The 21,811-nt window shown below is 40.2% G+C and overlaps 1 protein-coding gene across 1 annotated transcript in view; it reads right to left on the bottom strand.

Moving 5' to 3' along the window:
* The window catches only part of snap47 (synaptosome associated protein 47), an 89,904-nt gene that overhangs the window by 56,812 nt on the left and 11,281 nt on the right, over positions 1-21,811 (bottom strand). The window contains exon 2 of the mRNA XM_067452140.1: positions 276-778. Within this exon, the coding sequence (XP_067308241.1) occupies positions 276-778 (503 nt within the window). The remainder of the gene's footprint in view (positions 1-275; positions 779-21,811) is intronic.

Here is a 21,811-nt window from a genome sequence, read left to right as displayed (position 1 = left end):
CGTACGAGTTTGTACGGTCAGTCGATCGCGAGGTTCTCAATAGCGCATGAAAGCACATCAATAATCTCAGAGTAGCAGATGACATACACGGCAGTATAATATGATGACGTAAGAGCATCAGCGGGGCGCCCGCGCCATCAGCCAATTAATTGGTGTGATTCTATAAGGTCTTCAGACAATCGGAACAGCCAGGGGGCATTCCCATTGTGTCATTGCTAAGCAGTGTTGAGTGGACCTATGAAAGAAAACATTAGCTATATGTCCCCTATACGCACCTACACTCCAAATGTTTACTGCACCTTCTGGACTTCCTGGTGTGGTTGCCAAAGTTGCCTGAAATGCTTCATAGTCACGTGTTATTTCAACTTTCTTCTTGTACTGCATCTCCAATACAGATAAAGCTTCGGTCATCCTGGCAGAGAGAACTCTGAAACATATGTCAGGTTTTCCAATGAAGCGTTGCCGAACACTGATCTCGTAGGGGCTGTGCACATGGATATCATCCACATCTTCCTTCTCAAAGGAATGAACTAGCTGTCCGTTTGCATCTCGAACCTCCAGAGAGGAGACCAAAACAATCAGGCTACCTGGTTTCATGTTTCCAGAGTTTCCTACATGGGAGACAATAGCTGGAATGCTGATCATGACTTTTTGGCCCTTGCCTAAACCTTTAGTATGGGACACTTTGGCGGCTGCTGCTGATTTGGCCTCCTGGTGGCTCTTCCATGGCAGTTTGCCAAAAGGCCACCAAGATGGACACTCCAGCTCGGAAAGTAGTCTGCACACAAGAGAATCAAAAGCATTATTAAAATTTGTACTGCAAAAGTACAACTAAGAAAATCATTACTTTAAATACAACAAATGACTGTGGGATATTGCAGCTGCTGAAGACATGTATCAATGGTGTGTATGGGGACAGTGGATGTTCTTGCCTTTCCAACGACTATAATTTAATTAATTTAGCTTTTATCCAAAGCAACTTACAAAGGAGGTATATAGCAAAGCAATTCATCTTAAGGTCACAACAACTGGCAACAATGCAAAGTTTAAAAAAAAAAAAATCTCTAGAATAGTACAGGCTAAAACAGGGATAATCTTAAAAGGCCCATGACATGGATTTTTTAAATTGTTCTATAATGTTTCCTGAGGTGTACTTATATTGTTATGTTATTTTTTTTGTTTTTTGTTATTTTTACATCATAAAATGTCATACTTTGGGGAAGTTCTCCAGTTCTCCTCTGGCCTATTCTGGCCTCTAACAGGTATAGTGAGGATGGCGCGTCGATCACACAAAAATATGAATATTTGAGGGATCGGAGTCATCGTGCCGAAGACTGGTTTATTTAGGATGACTTGTCGAGTAAACAATTATTGAGTATGAATATTCGAAAGATTGGAGTCGTCACGCCAGAGATGGGTTTATTGAGGATGACGTGTTGGTGAGGCAAATTCAGAGGAGACACTAATTGACACGGTCTTAGCAGACACTTTAGGGATGCGCTAGTCATGTGTAGGTGCAGGTCCACCATTTGATCTGGATACGGCCTGGATCTGGCTGACTGCAGTAAACCTTGGGAAAAACAGAGAGACTAACATTAGCGTAGATGCCACTCTTTTAATGATGTAACAAGTACATCAGGTGTTATGGGATGTGTTCCCGGTTCCCGGCTGACCTAGTTAATGCAGCCTAACAATCAGGCAATTGATTTGAATAGTGCAAGTTAAAAATGTTCCGTGTATGCCATAGTAAAGAGATGCATTTTTATTCAAGCTTTAAACTGACAGTGTCTGCTTCGCGAACAATGCTAGGAAGACAATGCTCGTTCCAGGGTTTAGGTGCTAAATAGGAAAAAGATTGACTGCCTGCAGTTGATTTTGATATTCTAGGTATTATCAACTGGCCAGAATTTTGAGACCGCAATAGATGTGATGGAGTACAATGTGTTAAGAGCTCACTCAAGTAATGGGAAGCTAAACCATTTAGTTTTTTGTAAGTAATAAATAAGATTTTTTAAGAAATGTATGCAATGTTTAATAGGGAGCCAGTGCAGTGATGAAAGAACTGGGCTAATATGATCATACTTTCTGGTTCTAGTAAGAACTCAAGCTGCTGCGTTTTGGAAGCAGCTGCAGTTTATTTATTAAGCGAGCAGGGGAACCATAGTCTGACAAGCCAGACCCACATCAAGATGTTTGGTCTGGAAACTCACCATAGACAGGGCTCAATCCGAGGGGCGGGATAAATGGTTGTCATTCAAACTCCCTCTGCACGCGATAGGATAGCGCTACACCAACCAGAGCAACGAAGGTGAAACAGAGCTTGTTGATAGATTAAACATTCACCGTATCTGGTCGGCTAAACTCCGAACACATCTTCCCTTTTTAAGAATGACTTCAGTGCCGTTCTTTGTTCTTTTCTCAGAGAAAAGCTTAACTCCAAGTCTTCCAGAATCGCAGTCAAAGCTGATTCGAAAGATCGCCGCCATTCGCCAGTTTCTGTGTTTACTAGAAGCACGCAAACGCAACTCAGCTGTCGTCATTATGGCCCCGCCCGCCGACTCTATACACGATGTGATTGGCCCGTCCAGAGTGAGGGGAATACAGCTCAGAAGGGTTTTGAGAGTTCCTAGACGACACTTGCGGGCAGAATTTGCAGCCGCTAGGGTGCGTCTAGATTTCTAGGCTAGGGGAACCACCCAGTAGAGCATTAAAATAATCTAGCCTTGAGCTCATGAACGCATTAACTAACTGTTCAGCATTTTTCATTGAAAGCATGTGCCGTATTTATTTATTTATATATATATATATATATATATATATATATATATATATATATATATATATATATATATATATATATATATATTATATATATATATATATATATATATATATATATTTTAGGGCCGGGACTTTAAAGCGTTAATTAAGATTAATTAATTACGTGACTTTAACGCGTTAATTAATTACGCAAAAAAAAAAAAAAAAAATTAACCACACTTATTTTTGCACCGCGGAACGTTTTTCAATGAATGAGTTTCGACGGACCGATTATACTGGAACACCAACTAGCGCTCGCTCCGGAGTCACGACAACAACAAACCATGGGTGCGTCTCAATCAGCTCCCTAGTTCACTAGTCAGGGCACTGATCAGGGAGTCAGCCCATTGACTTATGTCCTGATCAGTGCCCTGACTAGTGAACTAGGGAGCTGATTGAGACGCAGGGCATGAGTGAACATGAACGAAGAAGCTGATGAGACTGCTTTGCTTGGCCCCGTGGATGGGAAATTTTGTTTTAAAAAACGAAAGAATGGAAGCGTCGTCAAGAGCATGGTTGTGTGCAAGCTTATACAACAAGGAATTTGCGTATCACCGCAGCACATCGAGCCTCAAATATCACAAATATGCTTTTGCTATATTTAATGGCAAACATTGTGCTGGTCTGCTGGACTGAAATAAATAAACAATATTTTGTTGATTAAGCTTATGTATTCAGTCATTATTCAATGTTATACTAAAAATACATGTGATAAATTACTTCTCATTGTTCTCAGGTCAAATATTTATATGCAATTAAAATGCGATTAATTTCGATTAATTAATTACAAAGCCTCTAATTAATTAGATTAATTTTTTTAATCGAGTCCCGGCCCTAATATATTTGTTTTTTTTAAGATGGTAGAATGCAGTTTTACAGATGCTAGAAATGTGGCTTTCAAATGAAAGATTTGTATCAAAGAGCACACCCAGGTTCCTCACTGATGACGAGGGCTTGACAACAAGTGTTAGACAGTGTTCTAGGTTATTACTTGGGGGGGGCGGGGGGTTTGTCCAATAATTAAAAATTTAGTTTTTTTCTGAATTAAGTTGCAGGAAATGCCTATTCATCAATTTTTTTTATATCAGCTATGCATTCCGTTAATCTTGTGAATTGATAAATTTATCAGGGCGTGAAGAAATATAGAGCTGAGTATCGTCAGCATAACAACGAAAACTAACGCCATGCTTCCTAATGATATCTCCCAGTGGTCTTGTGAACTTGTTATCTGTGTGACATCTCTTCATTTACTGCTACAAACTAGAGGATGGATACCCGACCCGAGCCCGACGGGTCGGGCCGGGTTCGGACAGATATTTAGAAATGACGTTCGGGTTCGGGTCGGGCTCGGTCACGTCAGCGCGATAAGGCATTGAACCTTTTAAATTTAAAACTGCTTATTATGCAAGTAGCCAATGGGTCTGTTTAACTTGATGCAATGGTTTGTTTTTGTGATTAAAATACATGCATGATATTACCCTAACATCCGTCTTCCTGCATGCGGAAATTTGTTTATGTCGCCGTGACAACAACGCGCAACACGTGCGTGCATATTGCCCGCGGCATCCCTGTCATTCCAGTGAGCGCAACTTCAGCGCTGCTGGCAGCAGGACAGCCTTGAAGACATCCACAGTTGATGCAATCCTTTTTCTGCATAACCTTGATTAGCCTAAACTTTGATGGATAGATTATGTAAATGGATCCAATGTTGCAGTTTAGGAACCATACAGTTTGAGAAAATTGGTAAGATGACTTTCATTTCAATAAGCATTTCAATTGTGTTATGTTAATGTTTTGTTCTTTTAGCTTGGGCCATTTTTAGCAGACCTTTGATCATTTAATTTCAGTTGGCTGATTGGGCTCTGTGTAACGTTTGATGCCCCGTGTGCGCGCTGATGCGCTCGTCTGTAAACATTTCAGAATGCCTTCCTACAGCTGCTTAATAAAAGCGGGCTTTTCACACAAACAAACTACGTGTCATTAGTATATGAGGGGGAAAAAATGATTTTAACTGTCGGGCTCGGGTCGGGCTCGGACATAAATATTTGAATGCCTGTCGGGCTCGGGTCGGGTTCGGTTACTGCTCTGTCGGACGCGGGTCGGGCTCGGACAGAAAAATGCGGCCCGATCCGCACCCTACTACAAACTGATAACGGTCAGGTAAGTACACTGTAAAATATTATTTTGAAAAAAAGTTACCTGGTTGCCTTAAAATTGAGTTTGTTGAAATTAAAATTGAGTTAATACAATGGTTTTGAGATTCGACAACCTTTATTAAAATATTATTAAAAGAGTTTGTAAGCACATTGAGTAATTATGTGTGCTTTATTTCTGATGATGCAGTGAAACATGCCAGATAGTGCTATTTTCATGATTTATCAATTTTTTTTATGTGGTTCAGATAGAATAATATTTTGAGTTTATATTTATTAAACAAATTTCCTTCATTGTATCAACTCAAATTTTTAATTTCAATAAACTAAAAATTAAGGAAACCAGGTTACTTACTTTTATGCAGTTCCAATAACGACAACATAAATTTTGAGTATATTCAAAAGAATGTTGTGGTTGATAGTATTGAATGCAGAGCTAAGATCGAGTAACGCTAATAGAGAGATACAACCATGATCAGATGAGAAGAGTAAATCATTTGTAACTCTGATGAGAGCAGTCTCAGTACTATGATACAGTCTAAATCCTAACTGGAAATCCTCACAGATACCATTTCTTTCTAAAAAAGGAACATAATTGTGAAAACACTGCCTTTTTTGTATTTTTGACTGAAACAGAAGGCAAGGAGTTGATTAATTCTGTTTGGATCAAGTTGCATTTTTTTATTAAGGGGTACTTCAGCGCTGGGAAGATGAATCTGTATTTAAACTGGGTCATCAATGTAGTAGAAATGTGAAATTATTTTTGAATTTAGTGCTTTCTAGATTGAGAAAAGACAGAAAATGTATTTTTGTCTCATGGGGATGAAGACTACAATTCCCAGAATGCTTCGCTGCCCTGTGAGGCCATTCCCAAAGCCACCAACTTCATTACTGTGTCTGAGTTGGAGAAGACACTAGAGGTTAGATCGGGCTCAAAAAATCAAGCCCGACCCTACCCGAGCCCGTGCACGTTGTGTCCGAGCCCGGCCCGGCCCGACACATTAACTGTAATTATGAGCCCGAGCCCGATTTAAACCCGACCATTGTTCAATACGTGGGCGTTTTGACGAGAACGAGCCTGTAATGAGCAAAGCGCAGCGAAGCGGACTGGTGAGGCTCATGATAAAACTACATTTAGTTTTCAGTTTTCTCCACAGCGACTGTACAGCCGAATAACATTTTGTTGCAATATTTTCATGTTTAACACTTTGAAGCTGCTTTGAAACAATCGTCATTGTAAAAGCGCTATAGACTATAAATAAAGTTGACTTGACTCCGCTCAATAATCCTCAGGCGCGCGCTCATGATCCGCTCACCGGTAAACTGATGTCTGCTCAAATCCAGCTCAGACATTTATCTGTAGCTTACTTTGTTGTTGCCATTAAACAATGTGTTTTTTTCCTTCATATTTATGTTTAAATATTATAATATTATTTTTACATATTTCATCTGATTATGATGAGTGAAAAGATGCGAGTGGGTCAGAAATGATTTTTGTGGTTATATTTAGTTTAATATTAAGTTTTGTTTTGTTGAAAGCATTTTTTTCGTTTTGTTTAAATTGTATCTTAATTTTAAAAAAGGTTTCTTAGGCCAATTGCCTGGATTTAATAAATAAAAAGCAAAAAGCAGACTATAATCGTGAGGTGAAGTCGTGGGAGTGATCGCTTTCATTCCTCATGCACTGGAGCGCGCGTCTCATAAATAAACCGAAACTCAGCAGGCCACTCGCCTCACAGACATGAGAAATATGCGTATAGAAAGCTTGAAATGACCACTTTTAAACGAAACGATTCGAAGATATTTAATTAAGCAAAGTGCAGTGTTCACGCGAGCAGCTCTTGACACAAGAGCGTTTCTGTTTATAATGCTGCGCTCCATCACTGCACGAGTTGTGAGTTTAACGCGCATTTTTACACTAATCCTGACTAGTGCAACTTTGTAGCCTACACATTTGTTTCTTAGTTGTTGTATTAGTTCTTACTTTGCTAAATATAAATATATAATTTCTGATTATAGCATAGCTTTCTGCCCACCCAATTAGACTAGTAAATTAAAAATAAAAAAAACGCTTGATCACGGGCCCGGCCCTACCCGACCCGAGGATAGTGCAGAGAAATCTCAGCCCGACCCGGCCCGCGGGTCGGTTCGGGTTCGGGCTCGGGCAGAGAATCTAAACTCTATAAGACACTACAATTAAAAGCTCAACCTGTCTGTTCAATATAATGAGTGAGTCACCACGCGAGTATCACAGCACTGAGTATGCGGCATACATTCACAACGCAATTTCAGTCTGGCTTGTTTCAGTTCATGCCTTTGCAAGCTAAACTTTCATAGAAATTAATTTGAGAAGTTAAAAGACTTACATTGCTCACCATAGCTCTGTTTAAATGAGTGCCTGTAGCTGCCAGCTGAGCTCCGAGTTTAATCTCCCATCCCCCATGCGCGGGTTCAAAACATGCCGAAATGGCTCCCTCTGCTGGCTGTAGTCTTTAGCCTTTGGCCAAACATTCCCCCTATGATGCAAATATCGCCAATTTGCGTCAAAGGAGGAACTTTTCCAGAAATAAAATGCATAAATCTCTTGTCTCAGGGGGATATGAGGGGGAAAAGCACAATCATTTGAATATACTCCAGGGTTTCTACTGATACAAAGCCATATGCTAATCGCTGAAGTAACCCTTTAAAGTGGTTTATTTTTCTCCATTATGCCCTGATAGATTTTGGTTCCTTGCCACTGTTGCCTTTGGCTTGGCTTGCTCGGTTGGGGACACTAAAATTTCGATCTAAGTTTTTCAACTAAATATCCAAATAAAATAAATGTATTAGGTCTTAATTAATTATATAAACTATAATACTGATCTGCCAACATTGTCGCTAAATGTCAATGATAAATTAAAATAAGCTGATAACGTCACCGATTTCTCCAGAGCTGATGTACAGCTGAATCAAATTCTGTTGCATTATTTTCCTGTTTAACACTGTGAATCTGCTTTGAAACAATCGTCATTGTAAAAGTGCTATATGAATAATAGCAAACTTTAACGTTTTCAGTACATGATGAATTAAAGGGGTCATATAATGCTAATATGATTCTTTAGTGTCTCAATGAAAAGTTTGTAATATACTTTAATTAAAAATTAGCCTTAGTGTTGTAAGAAAACACTAATTTTACCTGGACTAAAACAATGCAGTGCATACAGCTTTAAATGATAATGAGCTTTTCTCACCCTGCCCCTCTGTTTTGTGGGGTGCTTTAACAACATTTGCGGTTAGAGATGGGAAGTTCGGTTCTTTTCTGCGAACCGTTTTTTTCCAACAAGTTCGTTTCAATGATCCGGTTAAAAAAAAAAATGGATCACCATTTTTTTTTTACGTCTTTACGTAATGACGTAATTTCTATCAGTACATTCAAACACATTCATATAAAGTATTTGTAATCAAAACTTAGTAATAATTATTATTGTCCTCATCATCATCTTGGATACATTTTTTTTATTTATGTTTTCCAAAAGCACTCAATAAAGCCACTGTCATACAAACGCATTTACATTTAATCATTTAGCAGACGCTTTTATCCAAAGCGACTTACAAAAAAGGGGAGAGCAATAGAAGCAACGAAACAAACAAGGCCAACAACCTGTAAGAGCTGTAAGAAGTCTCAATTAATTAGTACAGTACAATTTTTTTTATTTTTTTTATTTTTTTATTTCTTTTATAGCCATCTACAATAGCCACCCATAACAAAAAACTCACATACGCAAAATACCAAACACTGGATTTTGATAGCCATGATAAAAACCCATTAGGACTAAGGCTGTTGCCCCAACTGTTGTCGTTAAGCAGACTCAGTGGCCCAATGGGTTGGTTTTGTATGGCATTCTAGCTAAACGCGCAGCAATAGCCATCTACAACAAAAACTCACATACGCAAAATACAGAACACTGGATTTTGATAGCCATGATAACAACCCATTAGGACTAAGGCTGTTGCCCCAACTGTTGTCGTTAATGCAGATTCAGTGGCCCAATGGGTTGGTTTTGTATGGCATTCTAGCTAAACGTGCAGCAATAGCCATCTACAACAAAAACTCACGTATGCAAAATACAGTACACCGGATTATGATAACTATGTAACACACCCGCCTGAAAGCACAAATCCGGATGAGATACGTAGATATGACCCAGGAGTGTGCGCTTGTTGGTCGTTGCTGTGGTGATCAGTAAGTGCTATTCTGTATTGGTCAGGTGCAATTGGAAAAGATGTGTCTTAAGATGTTTTTTAAACATGGCTACAGACTCGGCAGCACGAATTGAGATCGGCAGGTCATTCCACCAGGTGGGAACGGTCCAGGAAAATGTCCGTGAGAGTGATTTCATGCCTCTTTGGGATGGAACCACGAGGCATCGCTCGCTCGCAGAACGCAAGCTTCTGGAGGGTGTGTGAGTCTGAACAAGTGAGTTTAGGTATATTAGCGCAGAGCCAGTGGTTGTTTTGTAGGCGAGAACTAGTGCCTTGAATTTGATGCGAGCAGCCATCGGCGACCAGTGCAGTGCAACATGCGCTCTCTTCGGCTCATTAAAGACCACTCTCGTCGCTGCATTCTGGATCTGCTGCAAGGGTTTGATAGTGCATGCTGGAAGCCCAGCCAGAAGAGCATTACAATAGTCCAGTCTGGAGAGAACAAGAGCTTGAACCAGGAGTTGTGCAGCCTGTTCTGATAGGAAGGGTCTAATCTTTCTAATGTTGTATAAAGCAAATCTGCAGGACCGGGCTGTTGCAGTAATGTGGTCAGTGAAGTTTAACTGGTCATCAATCACAACTCCAAGGTTCCTGGCTGTCCTGGATGGAGTTATGGTCGATGAACCAAGCAGAATGGAGAAATTTTGATGTGCTGAATTGTTTGAGAAAATAAGTAATTCTGCAAGATTGAGTTAAAGGTGATGCTCCTTCATCCAGTCAGAAATGTCTGTCAGATAGGCAGCGATACGAACACTGACTGTAGGATCATCTGGTTGAAATGAGAAGTAGAGTTGAGTGTCATCAGCATAGCAGTGATAGGAGAAGCCGTGTTTCTGAATGACAGAACCTAATGATGACATGTAGATGGTGAAGAGAAGTGGTCCAAGCACTGAGGCGCCCCAGTAGCTAGATGATGTGACTTAGACACTTCACCTCTCCATGACAACCTGTAGGACCTACCAGAGAGGTAAGACCTGAACCACTGGAGAGCAGTTCCTGAGATCCCAGTCTTCTTAAGTGTTGACAGGAGGATCTGGTGGTTAACTGTGTCAAAAGCAGCAGACAGATCCAGCAAAATGAGCACTGAGGATTTGGAAGCTGCTTTTGCCAGTCTCAGTGCCTCAGTTACCGAGAGCAAGGCAGTCGCAGTCGAATGGCCGCTTTTGCAGCCGGATTGGTTGTTGTCTAGGAGGTTGTCCTGTTCAAGAAACATAGAGAGTTGATTGAACACAACTCGCTCAAGGGTCTTTGCACTGAAAGGCAGAAGGGATACCGGTCGGTAGTTTTCTAAAAGTGCTGGATTCAGAGAGGGTTTCTTAAGCAGTGGGGTTACCCGAGCCTGCTTAAATGCTGTGGGAAAGGTTCCCGTGTGAAGAGAAGTGTTGACAATGTGAGTGAGTGCAGGAGTGATTGAAGAAGAAATGGCCTGAAGGAGGTGAGTGGGTATAGGATCAAGTGGACAGGTAGTAGGGTGATTGAAAAGGATGAGTATAGAAATATCTGCCTCGGAGAGCGGAGAGAAGGATGGAAGCGTGTTCGTGTCAGTTGTTGAGATGTGCGTGTCAGTTTGTGGTGAGAAGAACTGGTTGCTGATGACAGATGTTTTGTTTGTAAAAAATGATACAAAGTCATCAGCTGTAAGAGTTGATGAAGGAGGGGGAGGAGGAGGACAAAGGAGAGAGGAGAATATTTTAAAGAGTTTGCGAGAGTCAGAGCATTTGTTGATTTTGTTGTGGTAGTATGTTGTTTTAGCAGTGGAGACATTTGTAGAGAAAGAAGAGAGAAGAGACTGATACAAGGTAAGGTCAGTATAGTTTTTAGATTTCCGCCATTTCCTATCTGCCGCCCTGAGTCCAGAACGATGTTCACGGAGAACATCAGACAGCCAGGGGGCAGATGGGGTGGAGCGGGCTGGTCTGGATGAAAGGGGTCAAAAACTGTCTAAGGAGGATGTTAGAGTGAAGCAAGTGTCAGTAGCACTGTTAGCATCCAGTGCTGAGAACTGAGCAGGTGGAGGGAGTGAAGATGAAACCATAGTGGATCGGCGAGAGGTAGAGAGTGAGCGTAGATTACGCCGAAAGGTAATATGTGTAGGAGTACGTGTTGTACGTGTTGGGGGCGGCAGTGGCTCAGTGGTTCATGTAGATTGTCTACAAACCGAAAGGTTGGTGGTTCGATCCCCGGTTCCACCTGACCAAGTGTCGAAGTGTCCATGAGCAAGACACCTAACCCCAGCATGCTCCCGATGAGCTGGATGGCGCCTTGCATGGCTGACATCGCCGTCGGTGTATGAATGGGTGAATGTGAGGCAAAAATGTAAAGCGCTTTGGATAAAAGCGCTATATAAATGCAGTCCATTTTTCCATTTGTATCAGGAGTCAGTATGAGGTTAAGAGTGATGAGAAAGTGGTCTGAGGTGTGTAATGGAGTAACTAAAGTGTTGTCCGTGGAGCAGTTGCGTGTGTAGATGAGGTCTAATTGGTTACCTGATCTGTGAGTAGCCGTAGTAGATACTAACTTAAGGTCAAATTAAGTCAGTAGAGTGCTGAAGTCTGTGGCTAGGTGTTTATAAAGATGGATGTTGAAGTCACCAAGCAGAATCAGTGGAGTGCCATCCTCAGGGAAGCTAGAAAGTAACACATCCAACTCCTCCACAAAGTTACCGAGGTGACCTGGAGGACGATAGACCACTACCACATGGATTTTAACAGGGTGAGTAATAGTGATTGAGTGCGATTCAAATGAACTGGCCGGTAGAGATGGTAAGGGATCAAATTTCCAATCCTTTGAGATAAGCAAACCAGTACCCCCACCCCTCCCAATAGGCCGAGGAGTGTGTGAAAAAGTTAAATTGGTTGAGAGGGCTGCAGGACTGGCAGTGTCCTCTAGTTTGATCCAGGTCTCAGTTAGGGCCATGAGACTGAGCTGAGAATGAGTCCCAATAGATGAAATAAAGTCTGCTTTGTTTACAGCAGACTGGCAATTCCAGAGACCAATTGGAATAGAGAGTAAAGTAGCAGAGGATGTTAGGATATAGCGCAAATTATTAGGATTGCGGCATCTCGTGTGTACAGAGCGTGATTTACGAGTGCTAGTAGAAATAGTTGAGATTTGAAAGCACGTGGTGAATACAGATCAGAGAAAAGGCCAGATAGGAATTAGAAAAGAACCGAACACAAATAATGAAAGGAAGATGATACTAAAGTGCCTTGCCAGGGTCCTTGCTCGGGAAGAGTTGCACAGGGAAGAGTTGAGGTCTTTACACTCGTCAGTCTTCACACAAGGAGGGCTTCACACTGCCGCTTCCGCTGCAGCAGACTATCACTCTATTTATACTCACCTGAGTATCGTTATTGAAAACAGCTGGGAACGCCCCCAACAAATGCTTACTCACAACGTGGCAATGACCAAACAAATGCTAACTCCCACACACACCGCGAGAATACACCAAAACTAATAATACACACTACTGCACTACACAGACACAGTTATCCAAAAACAAATGAACAAACAATCAAATGAGAAAAGTTACAAACACTTACAGAGTAGTTGTCTATCAGTCAATCAATGCTTCACCTCTAGCCTCAAACACCTAAAACACTGATGTTTTACACAGATTAAATAAACCTACATTATCATAACATAAACTTACACATATCCTCGTTTCACCCATGCTCATATTATCAGCATCAGTTGTCTAGAAACAGCATTAGCCTTCCCACTCCGAGAGAAACAGTTCGGTTCATTCCGACGCTATCATGCATGCTCAGTATTTTTAGTTCACCGGTTCTCTGAATCGAACATGTCTGAAAGAAACAGTTCTTGATATTGCGAGCCATTGCAATATGTTTGGTCTGGACTCGATCCATAGAGGAATGATTATGCCCGAACAAAAACTGTTCGGACCAATGAAATCATCAGGGCGGGCTTTAGACGATGACGGTCAGATGATAAACATTAACGTTACCATGCACCTCATCAAAGGCACTTGGATTATATTTGTTCAAATCCTAAACGGAGGGCTTGTTTGTATGCATTCGCCTTCACTATTTATCTCTGAAATAATGATTATGTTGGTAAGTAACAGTGTATCCTTAAATTCTTTTCTTTTTTTACAACACCGGCAAAGATCGTTTATTTTAGCATACGTGCAGACAGAGTTGCAAAGTTTTACAAGTTGAGAGAAGATATGCTATTATTGGGCCGAAATTTCGTTGTGCATTCTTCAATGGAATGTTGCAATAAATCAAATCCTGTAGGCTATAAGGTAAGACCAAAGGGTTAGTTCACTCAAATGAAATTGATGTCATTAATGACTCACCCTAATGTCGTTCCATACCTGTAAGACCTCCGTTCATCTTCGGAACACAGTTTAAGATATTTTATATTTAGTCCGAGAGCGTATCTAATTGTTTGCACACTTTACTGTCCATGTCCAGAAAGGGAATAAAAACATCATCAAAGTAGTCCATATGTGACATCAGTTGGTTAATTAGAATCTCTTGAAGCATCGAAAATATCAATGATTCGGATCGCATGCCAAACTGCTGAAATCACGTGACACTGGCGAGCCGAATCATTGATCGATTCACTGATTCACAACCGTTTTAATCTTTATTTGAGGATTGAGCACAAACAAGCAAGAGAAGACAATGCTGAATAAAGTCATAGTTTTTGTTATTTTTGGACCAAAATGTATTTTCGATGCTTCAAGAGATTCTAATCAACGAACTGATTTCACATATGGACTACTTTGATGATGTTTTTATTCCCTTTCTGGACATGGACAGTAAAGTGTGCATACACTTGGATATACTCTCAGACAAAATATAAAATATCTTAAACTGTGTTCTTAAATTGTTCTCCAATATCTAAATAGAGGGTAAGTGGCTTATTTAAGGTCAAAGATTGTCCAGATACAGTTTTACAGGTCCATTTACAACCCTAGAAATTGTCCCTATGATGTAATGGTCTGTTTTTGCATTATTTGGAATGTTCATGAATATTAATGCAGAGTTCTGCTCTGATTGGCTGTTTCACTCCACTGCTACTCAATGACAGCTAACACATCTATGTTATACCATCCGTCATGGCAATGATTTCACAATAATAGCTTCTCAAATTTAAATCACGAACTGAACTGGGTAGCGCATAAATATGTTGTTTACAGTAACGTTACAGTTTGATAGTAGAGTACTGATTTAAACGTCGATTTATTTAGCCAAACAAATTAATGTAGAAGCCACTCAAAATAGTCTCTTTACTATTTTACTTAATTACTACTTATCCGCTGCAAAATAATCATACTTCAGTTCTCAAAAAGGTATATTTATTTAACAAATTGACTAGAAGCCTTGTCAAATGACTATTGTTGTAACTTAGATGGTGAAGAAGGTGACGTTAGCTACAATGATCGACTGAGCGATCTGTAAGAAACTAAACAGTAGGAGTAAACGTAGTTAGATTCTGAGTTATGTTAATGATGAAATATAGGCTCATTTAGATTTCAATCCATCAAAAGGGATCGACATATGTATCTTCTGTTGTATTTTATGACAACACTGACAGGAAATAATATAAACTTTTGTCATTTGACAAACTGTTATGTAAGCTACTTGGAGTTTCCAGTTGTTACTTTAGCATCTTGCGTTAGATCTAGACAACACAGGGGATATTATCATAATTTTGTTTTACTAAGAAACTTTCAATTTAATCAGAAATGGGTTTTAACAGTCAATAAGTGGATAAAATCACTACTTACTGCTTGCAAGAATACAGTTGAAATTGGCTTCAGTATCAAATGCTGAGCAAATCCTGCTATATTAGATAGATAATCCTGCCCAGGTTAGAAAAACTCTGTGGTGAAATGGGTCGAGCAAACAAACAACTTTGTTGCGGTATCCAATTGTAAATAAACATCAACCATGACTGTTGACATTGTTTATCTGTGGGAAGTAGGGCTGGGACTGTATGGATTTTTTTTACCGTGGTTGAAAAGCTAGAAATTCCCGCGGTTCAGTGGTAAACCTCTTTGAAACCCGTTATATAAAAAAAAGAAAGAAAGAAAAAAAAAGACGTGCAACAGGTGTGGCGCCGTGCCCCCTCTTGCGCGTCTTGTTGTGAGTACCCCACACATTAATCTTTTTCTATAGTTTGCTCTGTAAATTAAATTGAGAGTATAACTAATGCATATATGCTATTTTAAATACTGTACTGTATTCCATATATAGCCTACATTTTACAATAATAAACGCGCAAACATCCATGTCATAAGCATGCGTGTTTATTTTCCGTCAGTGAAACAACACATACAGCCTGTAAAACATTTAAATGATTTTAAGTAAATAATGGTAACCTTAAGAATATAAGAAAATTAAATATTTGTTAAAAAAAATATTTGTTTTATTGAGAATGAGATGTCGTCACGACACCGCGCCCGCCCCCTTCCGCCATTTTGGGAGGATGGTCTGCCAGGTATTGGATTCGAACGGAGACTGGAGAAGAGATATTTTGATTACCATGCACATCATTATCCAAACTCAACGGAACAAAGTTTTAATCCACCCCAGCCGATCTGAGAAAGCAGCTGCTGGAAAACATACGCCATTATTTCACCACAGGGTGTCAGTCATCGTCTTACTAGTGACCGCGATGCTGGAGTGTGTTGACACCTGAAGAACACGATCCTTTATTTATTTGTATTAAACGTTTTGAAATTCATTCTGTACTCTGTAATTTTTCATTGTCAAAAATTGTATTGTATGTAATTTACATGTTAATGCCAAAATGTAGCCTAGAAATCTCGACGCACCCTAGCGGCAGCAAATTTAATCTGCCCGCAAGTGTCGTCTAGGAACTCTCAATACCCTTCTGAGCTGTATTCCCCTCACTCTGGATGGGCCAATCACATCGTGTATAGAGTCGGCGGGCGGGGCCATAATGACGACGGCCGAGTTGAGTTTGCATGCTTCTAGTAAACACAGAAACTGGTGAACGGCGGCGGTCTTTCGAATCAGCTTTGACTGCGATTCTGGAAGACTTGGAGTTAAGCTTTTCTCTGAGAAAAGAACAAAGAACGGCACTGAAGTCATTCTTAAAAAGGGAAGATGTGTTCGGAGTTTAGCCGACCGGATACGGTGAATGTTTAATGTATCAACAAGCTCTGTTTCACCTTCGTTGCTCTGGTTTGTGGTAGCGCTATCCTATCGCATGCAGAGGGAGTTTGAAAGAACCGTTTATCCCGCCCCTCGGATTGAGCCCTGTCTATGGTGAGTTTCCAGACCAAACATCTTGATGTGGGTCTGGCTTGTCAGGCTAGCTAAAATGATTAATATTCAAAGCAACTTAGGCCTATAGCTAGTTAACTGTCCTTTTCCTCTAACGTTACATGTATGTACTGAGCATTTGGTCTACTTAAGACTGGACTAAAAGCACCAGCGCACACAAGCGTTCCTTTTTATTAGTTTAATTCATTTAGAAATGTAAACTTGTCATCAGGTATAAAATATGGTCAGTATGAGAAATATACTGTTAATAAGAGGATGAGCACTAGACTGTTGCAGGATAGTGGGGAGATATATTTATTTATTATTCAGAATGCACAAAAAATATATAAAACATTTCATGAACGTGCAAGGTAGTAAGTTAAAGCGTCTAACGTTAGGTCTCTGTTCCATTCTGCTGCAGGCAGCTCGTATGGATTGACGTTTTTTATATCATCCAGCTCCTCTAAATACCTCTGCCTGGCGCTGGTAGCGATTTCTCCCTGTAGTTAACCTCCATTTCTTTTTATTTTCCATTTTTAAATTTCTCAGTTTAAACACCGTGATAATTCCTCGAGCCGTCTTTCCTGCTCCGATCTCTGTATCGCTCTTACAGTGTTGCCCCTGGCAACCGGATCCCAAAATGGTGGACGGGCCCAAAAACCGCCCAATTTGTCATGTGACAGCAAGCTACCATGACGTATGTCCTCATTCTCAATAGCCTATTGCCCCGCAAAGATGCGTCGTGCCAGTCTGTGCTTTGAGATGAATTTGGGACAAGCTGGATAGACACCGTCTATAATATCTTCGTCTTCATGTTTTTGTCCTGATGTTGTAAAACATCTGAAGAGTGAATTTTATCTCCCACAGGATCAAGACATTTAGGCTGTAGTAATATGTATATTCCAGCAATGAGTCGACACAACAAAGCATTCCAGAGACCCCCTCTCCGAAACCTGAACCGATCGTAAAACTAATCAAGGATGCCCCAACTGGCCCAGAGACAACAGCTCTCCCCCTTTACCTGTGTTATCTCAAAACCAGCACAAGGACAAGATGAGTCACATGACGTTTCCTCTTTGTTCTACAAGCATAACAGCGGGTAGAACCTCACGAAGAAGTGACTCATTTAATATCGACAGGCATAAATTCAAATCGTTATCGGGACACAGAGTCGCTAAAAGCTTTCTGAAGGCTGCCCAACATTAGCCAGGACCCTTGTCGTCCTCCCTCCTTTCTTGACCTGCGCATTCCAAAGGCTCTTTGAACATCACACAAAGACCTCACACCAATGCAGACATGAGGAGTTGACTTAAACCATAGATTTAATAACATGAATTAATCCACCCAATCCTAATCTACCTAACCTAATCCACTTAAACATATACTAAGGTATTATGAATATTTTCATGTAACTTGTAAAGTTTCTCTGTATGCGAGACATGTATTACATATGAATCTTACATATGAATCTTTACTATCTCCTACTCCCATCATGGGAATAGCAAGCTGTTTGATGTCTATGTGATGGATAAATGATTCTCGTCGTTTTGATGCAAGGTAAATTTGTGTAAAATGTACCATGATCACAATAGGAAAGTTGGGTCCTTTAAAGTGTTTAATCAGACATTACACTAATGATATGCATGAACAGGAGAAGTGGGCAGGACACCCGCCCACAACATCTCATTGGCCGGAGACGCCCCCAAGGAGGGACCTTGGGGCCCGTTTAAAACTCCCGGGCAGCAAGATATCTTTGCTTTTTGTTTTGCTCCGCACATTACTAACTGCCATGGTTTTGCGGTGACTTCTGCTTTGATCATGCAAGCCTTTTCTGCATGCACGCAGCGTCCTCAGAGCTACCCAGAGCTCTTCATCACCACACTCAAAAACTCTGTCTGAACCTCGCCGTAAAAAACTTCCTGGAGTCTGCGCAGACGCGCCACAGAGATCCCCGTCGCGTAGCAACCAGCTAACGCCATCCAGAATCCGGCTTTTCAGCCCGCAAAACCAACTATTTGTCCCTCTGACCACAACAACTGACTACCAGCCGAGCAACGCCATGCTAAGAGGAACCCATGCTCGTAGGAGCATTCAAACGCAAGTACATGACTCTTCATTCTTGCTGAACTGGTAAAAATCATATCTAAGCGTGCAAACTAAGATTGACCTGCTAGTATACTGATTCTCAGGTTGTGGTTAAGAAATCATTGGGACTTCACTCCTTTCCATTAAAGGGTTACTTCAGCGATTAGCATATGGCTTTGTATCAGTAGAAACCCTGGAGTATAATCAAATGATTGTGCTTTCCCCCCTCACATCCCCCTGAGACGAGAGATTTATGCCTTTATTTCTGGAAAAAATTCCTCTCGTGACGCAAATTGACGATATTTGCGTAGGGCTGGACGATATGGCCAAAATTTATATCACGATATATTTCTTAATTTTGGTCGATACGATATAATTTCGATATCGATATGAACTATATAAAAGCTTTAGAAAAACTACCAAGAACTGCCACAAAGGATTTCTGTACCTACAAACTTCTGACAAATTAATTTGCCAAGTCTATGAAACCTCCTCCTATAAAACTATATAATATTTTAGAAATAAAAACGGTACAAATAAATTTATGTTCACCTTTTATTTGTATTTAGCCTTTATACGAACAAGAAATGTGAAATCACCATTAAATAAACAAGACTCTCACTTCGCAGACGCAGTTTATTGAGCATTTTCTTTTAAGTTTTAAATTTCAGTGAAGAACGATTCATAGCGCTATATTCTCCTTTTATGCAAAACTACACCTTTATCTACTGATGCACAAAAAAATAAATAAAATAAGACTCAATTCAGTGGCCTAGTTGTGCTCTGTTTGAGATGAGTGCACGCTGCTTTTTGCAAGGCTTTAAACAGGAGAAGATGATACATTTTCGCGAAGCCATGTCTGACCGTCTTTCACAAGCTTTGAAAGGTAAACGAGAATGAACGCAATAGTGTTAATGCATGGCATTGTGTGCAAATGTGGAAAGTATTAAAACAAATGTGCCACTTGCCTCATACATAAATAGTCTACATGGATTATTTGTAACGCTTGGCATCGTATTGTTAGACATTAGATTGATGCATCTATGTCGATGTAGGCTATTGTTACAGCCCTAGTCGGCACCTCTCCGGCACAAGTTTAATATCAGCCCCATTCGCACGGGATTCGTATTATCTGTGGACCTCTGGTGATTTGTAATAATTGCAGAGAATGTCTGTGATCTTAATCCCGTGCGAATCGGCCATGTCTGTAATTTGTAAAGTAAAAATTCCCCCGCAAATTAGCCTACCTACCATATTTCGCCGAACACCGAGGTCCTGTGATAACATTAGTCCTGTGTGAATCGACATCTCTGTGATTTGGCCAGGATTAGGCGGATTGTATATACTTTTTGCAAGCTTTTTTTCTCCCTGTGAGCATTTCTATCTTTATCTTTCACGAAGAATAAAGTCTGCATTCATAATGCGCACCGTTAATTCCCGTGCAGCCGCGCCCACACGGATTATACTTTCACTTTAGAATGAGTGTCAATTTGGGAGTAATCTGATTGAATGGTGTGTTTAATATTAACATCAATACTGTTCTGAATGAAAAACATAACAGAACAGTATAGTAGGCTACAATGACAATCTTGTGAAATAGGCGCTTTTACATTTAGTTTTGAAACTGAATCTTCCGCCGTATCTTCAGCTTCCTACTCGTGATAAATGAAATCTGATTCCTGCCGCTGGTCTGAGCTCAGTTCATGGCGTCTGTTCGCTTACTGAACGAAATTATATTTATTTATTAGTCTACTGTAAAATAATCAAAACGATATCGATGCCTGTTTATGATTTCATACAGCTATCTATAACGAACATATCCGGGAGAAGTCAGTAAATTCGAGTAAAATCACAGGCTTTGCTTATCCCGTGCGAATGTGCCACGCAAAACTCAGATGTGGAGGAGTCATTTCTAAATCACAGAGGTCCCTAGATAATACTAATCCCGTGCGAATAGTGCTTTAGATAGACGAACCACTTCCACGCCACTAAAGAAAGTTAGTCTTTCTTCTCTTATCAACTATTTATTTCTCCTTACTTGTGGAAGCTCGATCAGTCACATTTGTGTTGCGGTCAGGGAAACTCTCTTTGTAGCTAAAACTTGCCACGTTGGATCTATCAGCCTACTACTGCTGAGCACTGGCTGCGTGTCCGTGGTGTAGGCCTACGTCATCACGCAAGAAGCCAATCGTGTTCTGCTCTTTCTGATGGCATGCGCCCTGAAAGTCAGTCATATCGAAATATCGGAAATGCGTTTAAAAATCATATCACCGTTATTGAAAAAAATTATATCGCGATATATATTGATATTGAATTATTGTCCAGCCCTATATTTGCGTCATCTTTGGAATGTTTGCCCAGAGGCTAAAGACTACAGCCAGCAGAGGGAGACATTTCCACGTTTTCAACTCGCACATGGGGAATGGGAGATCACACTTACAGCAAAGCTTTCAGCTGCAAGCATTAATTTAAACGGAGCTATGGGGAGCAATGTAAGTGTTTTAACTTCTCAAATTAATTTCTATGAAAGTTAAGCTTCCAAAGGTTTGAAAGTTAAGCTTCTAAAATTGATATTATTGCCGTTGTAATGGGTAATATCTCGATTCAGGATTGATAATGTACTCTAATTTCAACGTATTGCTGGACGAATAGTTGATGAAGTGTTAAATATTAATTTTTAATCCGTTTATATGTATCATGGTTCCTTTTACTGTAATTCAATACCCCTTTGAGTTATTTTATCCGAATCATTTCCTACATATTGATGGAGATAAATGCTGGTAGTTTGAACTAAATTATTTACACAAAGACATGTACACTTGTGACGGTATCTTTTCTATTTATCTGGAAGATAGATAAGGATACGGGAAAACAAGGCTGTTTTATTGATATGTAACGTTACGACCACACAACAGGACATTGTGTTTAATGAAGTTGAACTCTAGTTTGTTGTTTTGCGTTTCTTTGTTTGTATTGTTAAAACCTGCAGTGAGAAATTTTAAATTGCCTGTTGTGACAAAAAGTCGCCTTACAGCGCACAGGACAGGAGTAAGTGTGTTCCTTACTTCCTCCTTTAGGCCTCAGTACAGCTAGATTGATTAAATATTGCGTGTCCCAATTTTTAAGACAACAGCTGCTTGCATCGATGTTATAGCTAAAGTGTCTAACTATTGCGTGTTCCAAGGTTAAGACAAAAAGCTTCCCAAAGTCAACGTTTTAGCTAGTGAGATTTAATATTGCGTGTTC

This window comes from Pseudorasbora parva, chromosome 9, assembly GCF_024679245.1.
Source record: "Pseudorasbora parva isolate DD20220531a chromosome 9, ASM2467924v1, whole genome shotgun sequence".
Lineage (NCBI taxonomy): Eukaryota > Metazoa > Chordata > Actinopteri > Cypriniformes > Gobionidae > Pseudorasbora > Pseudorasbora parva.
The sequence above is the reverse complement of the archived record's forward strand: the minus strand, read 5'-3'. Positions and strand labels throughout refer to the sequence as shown.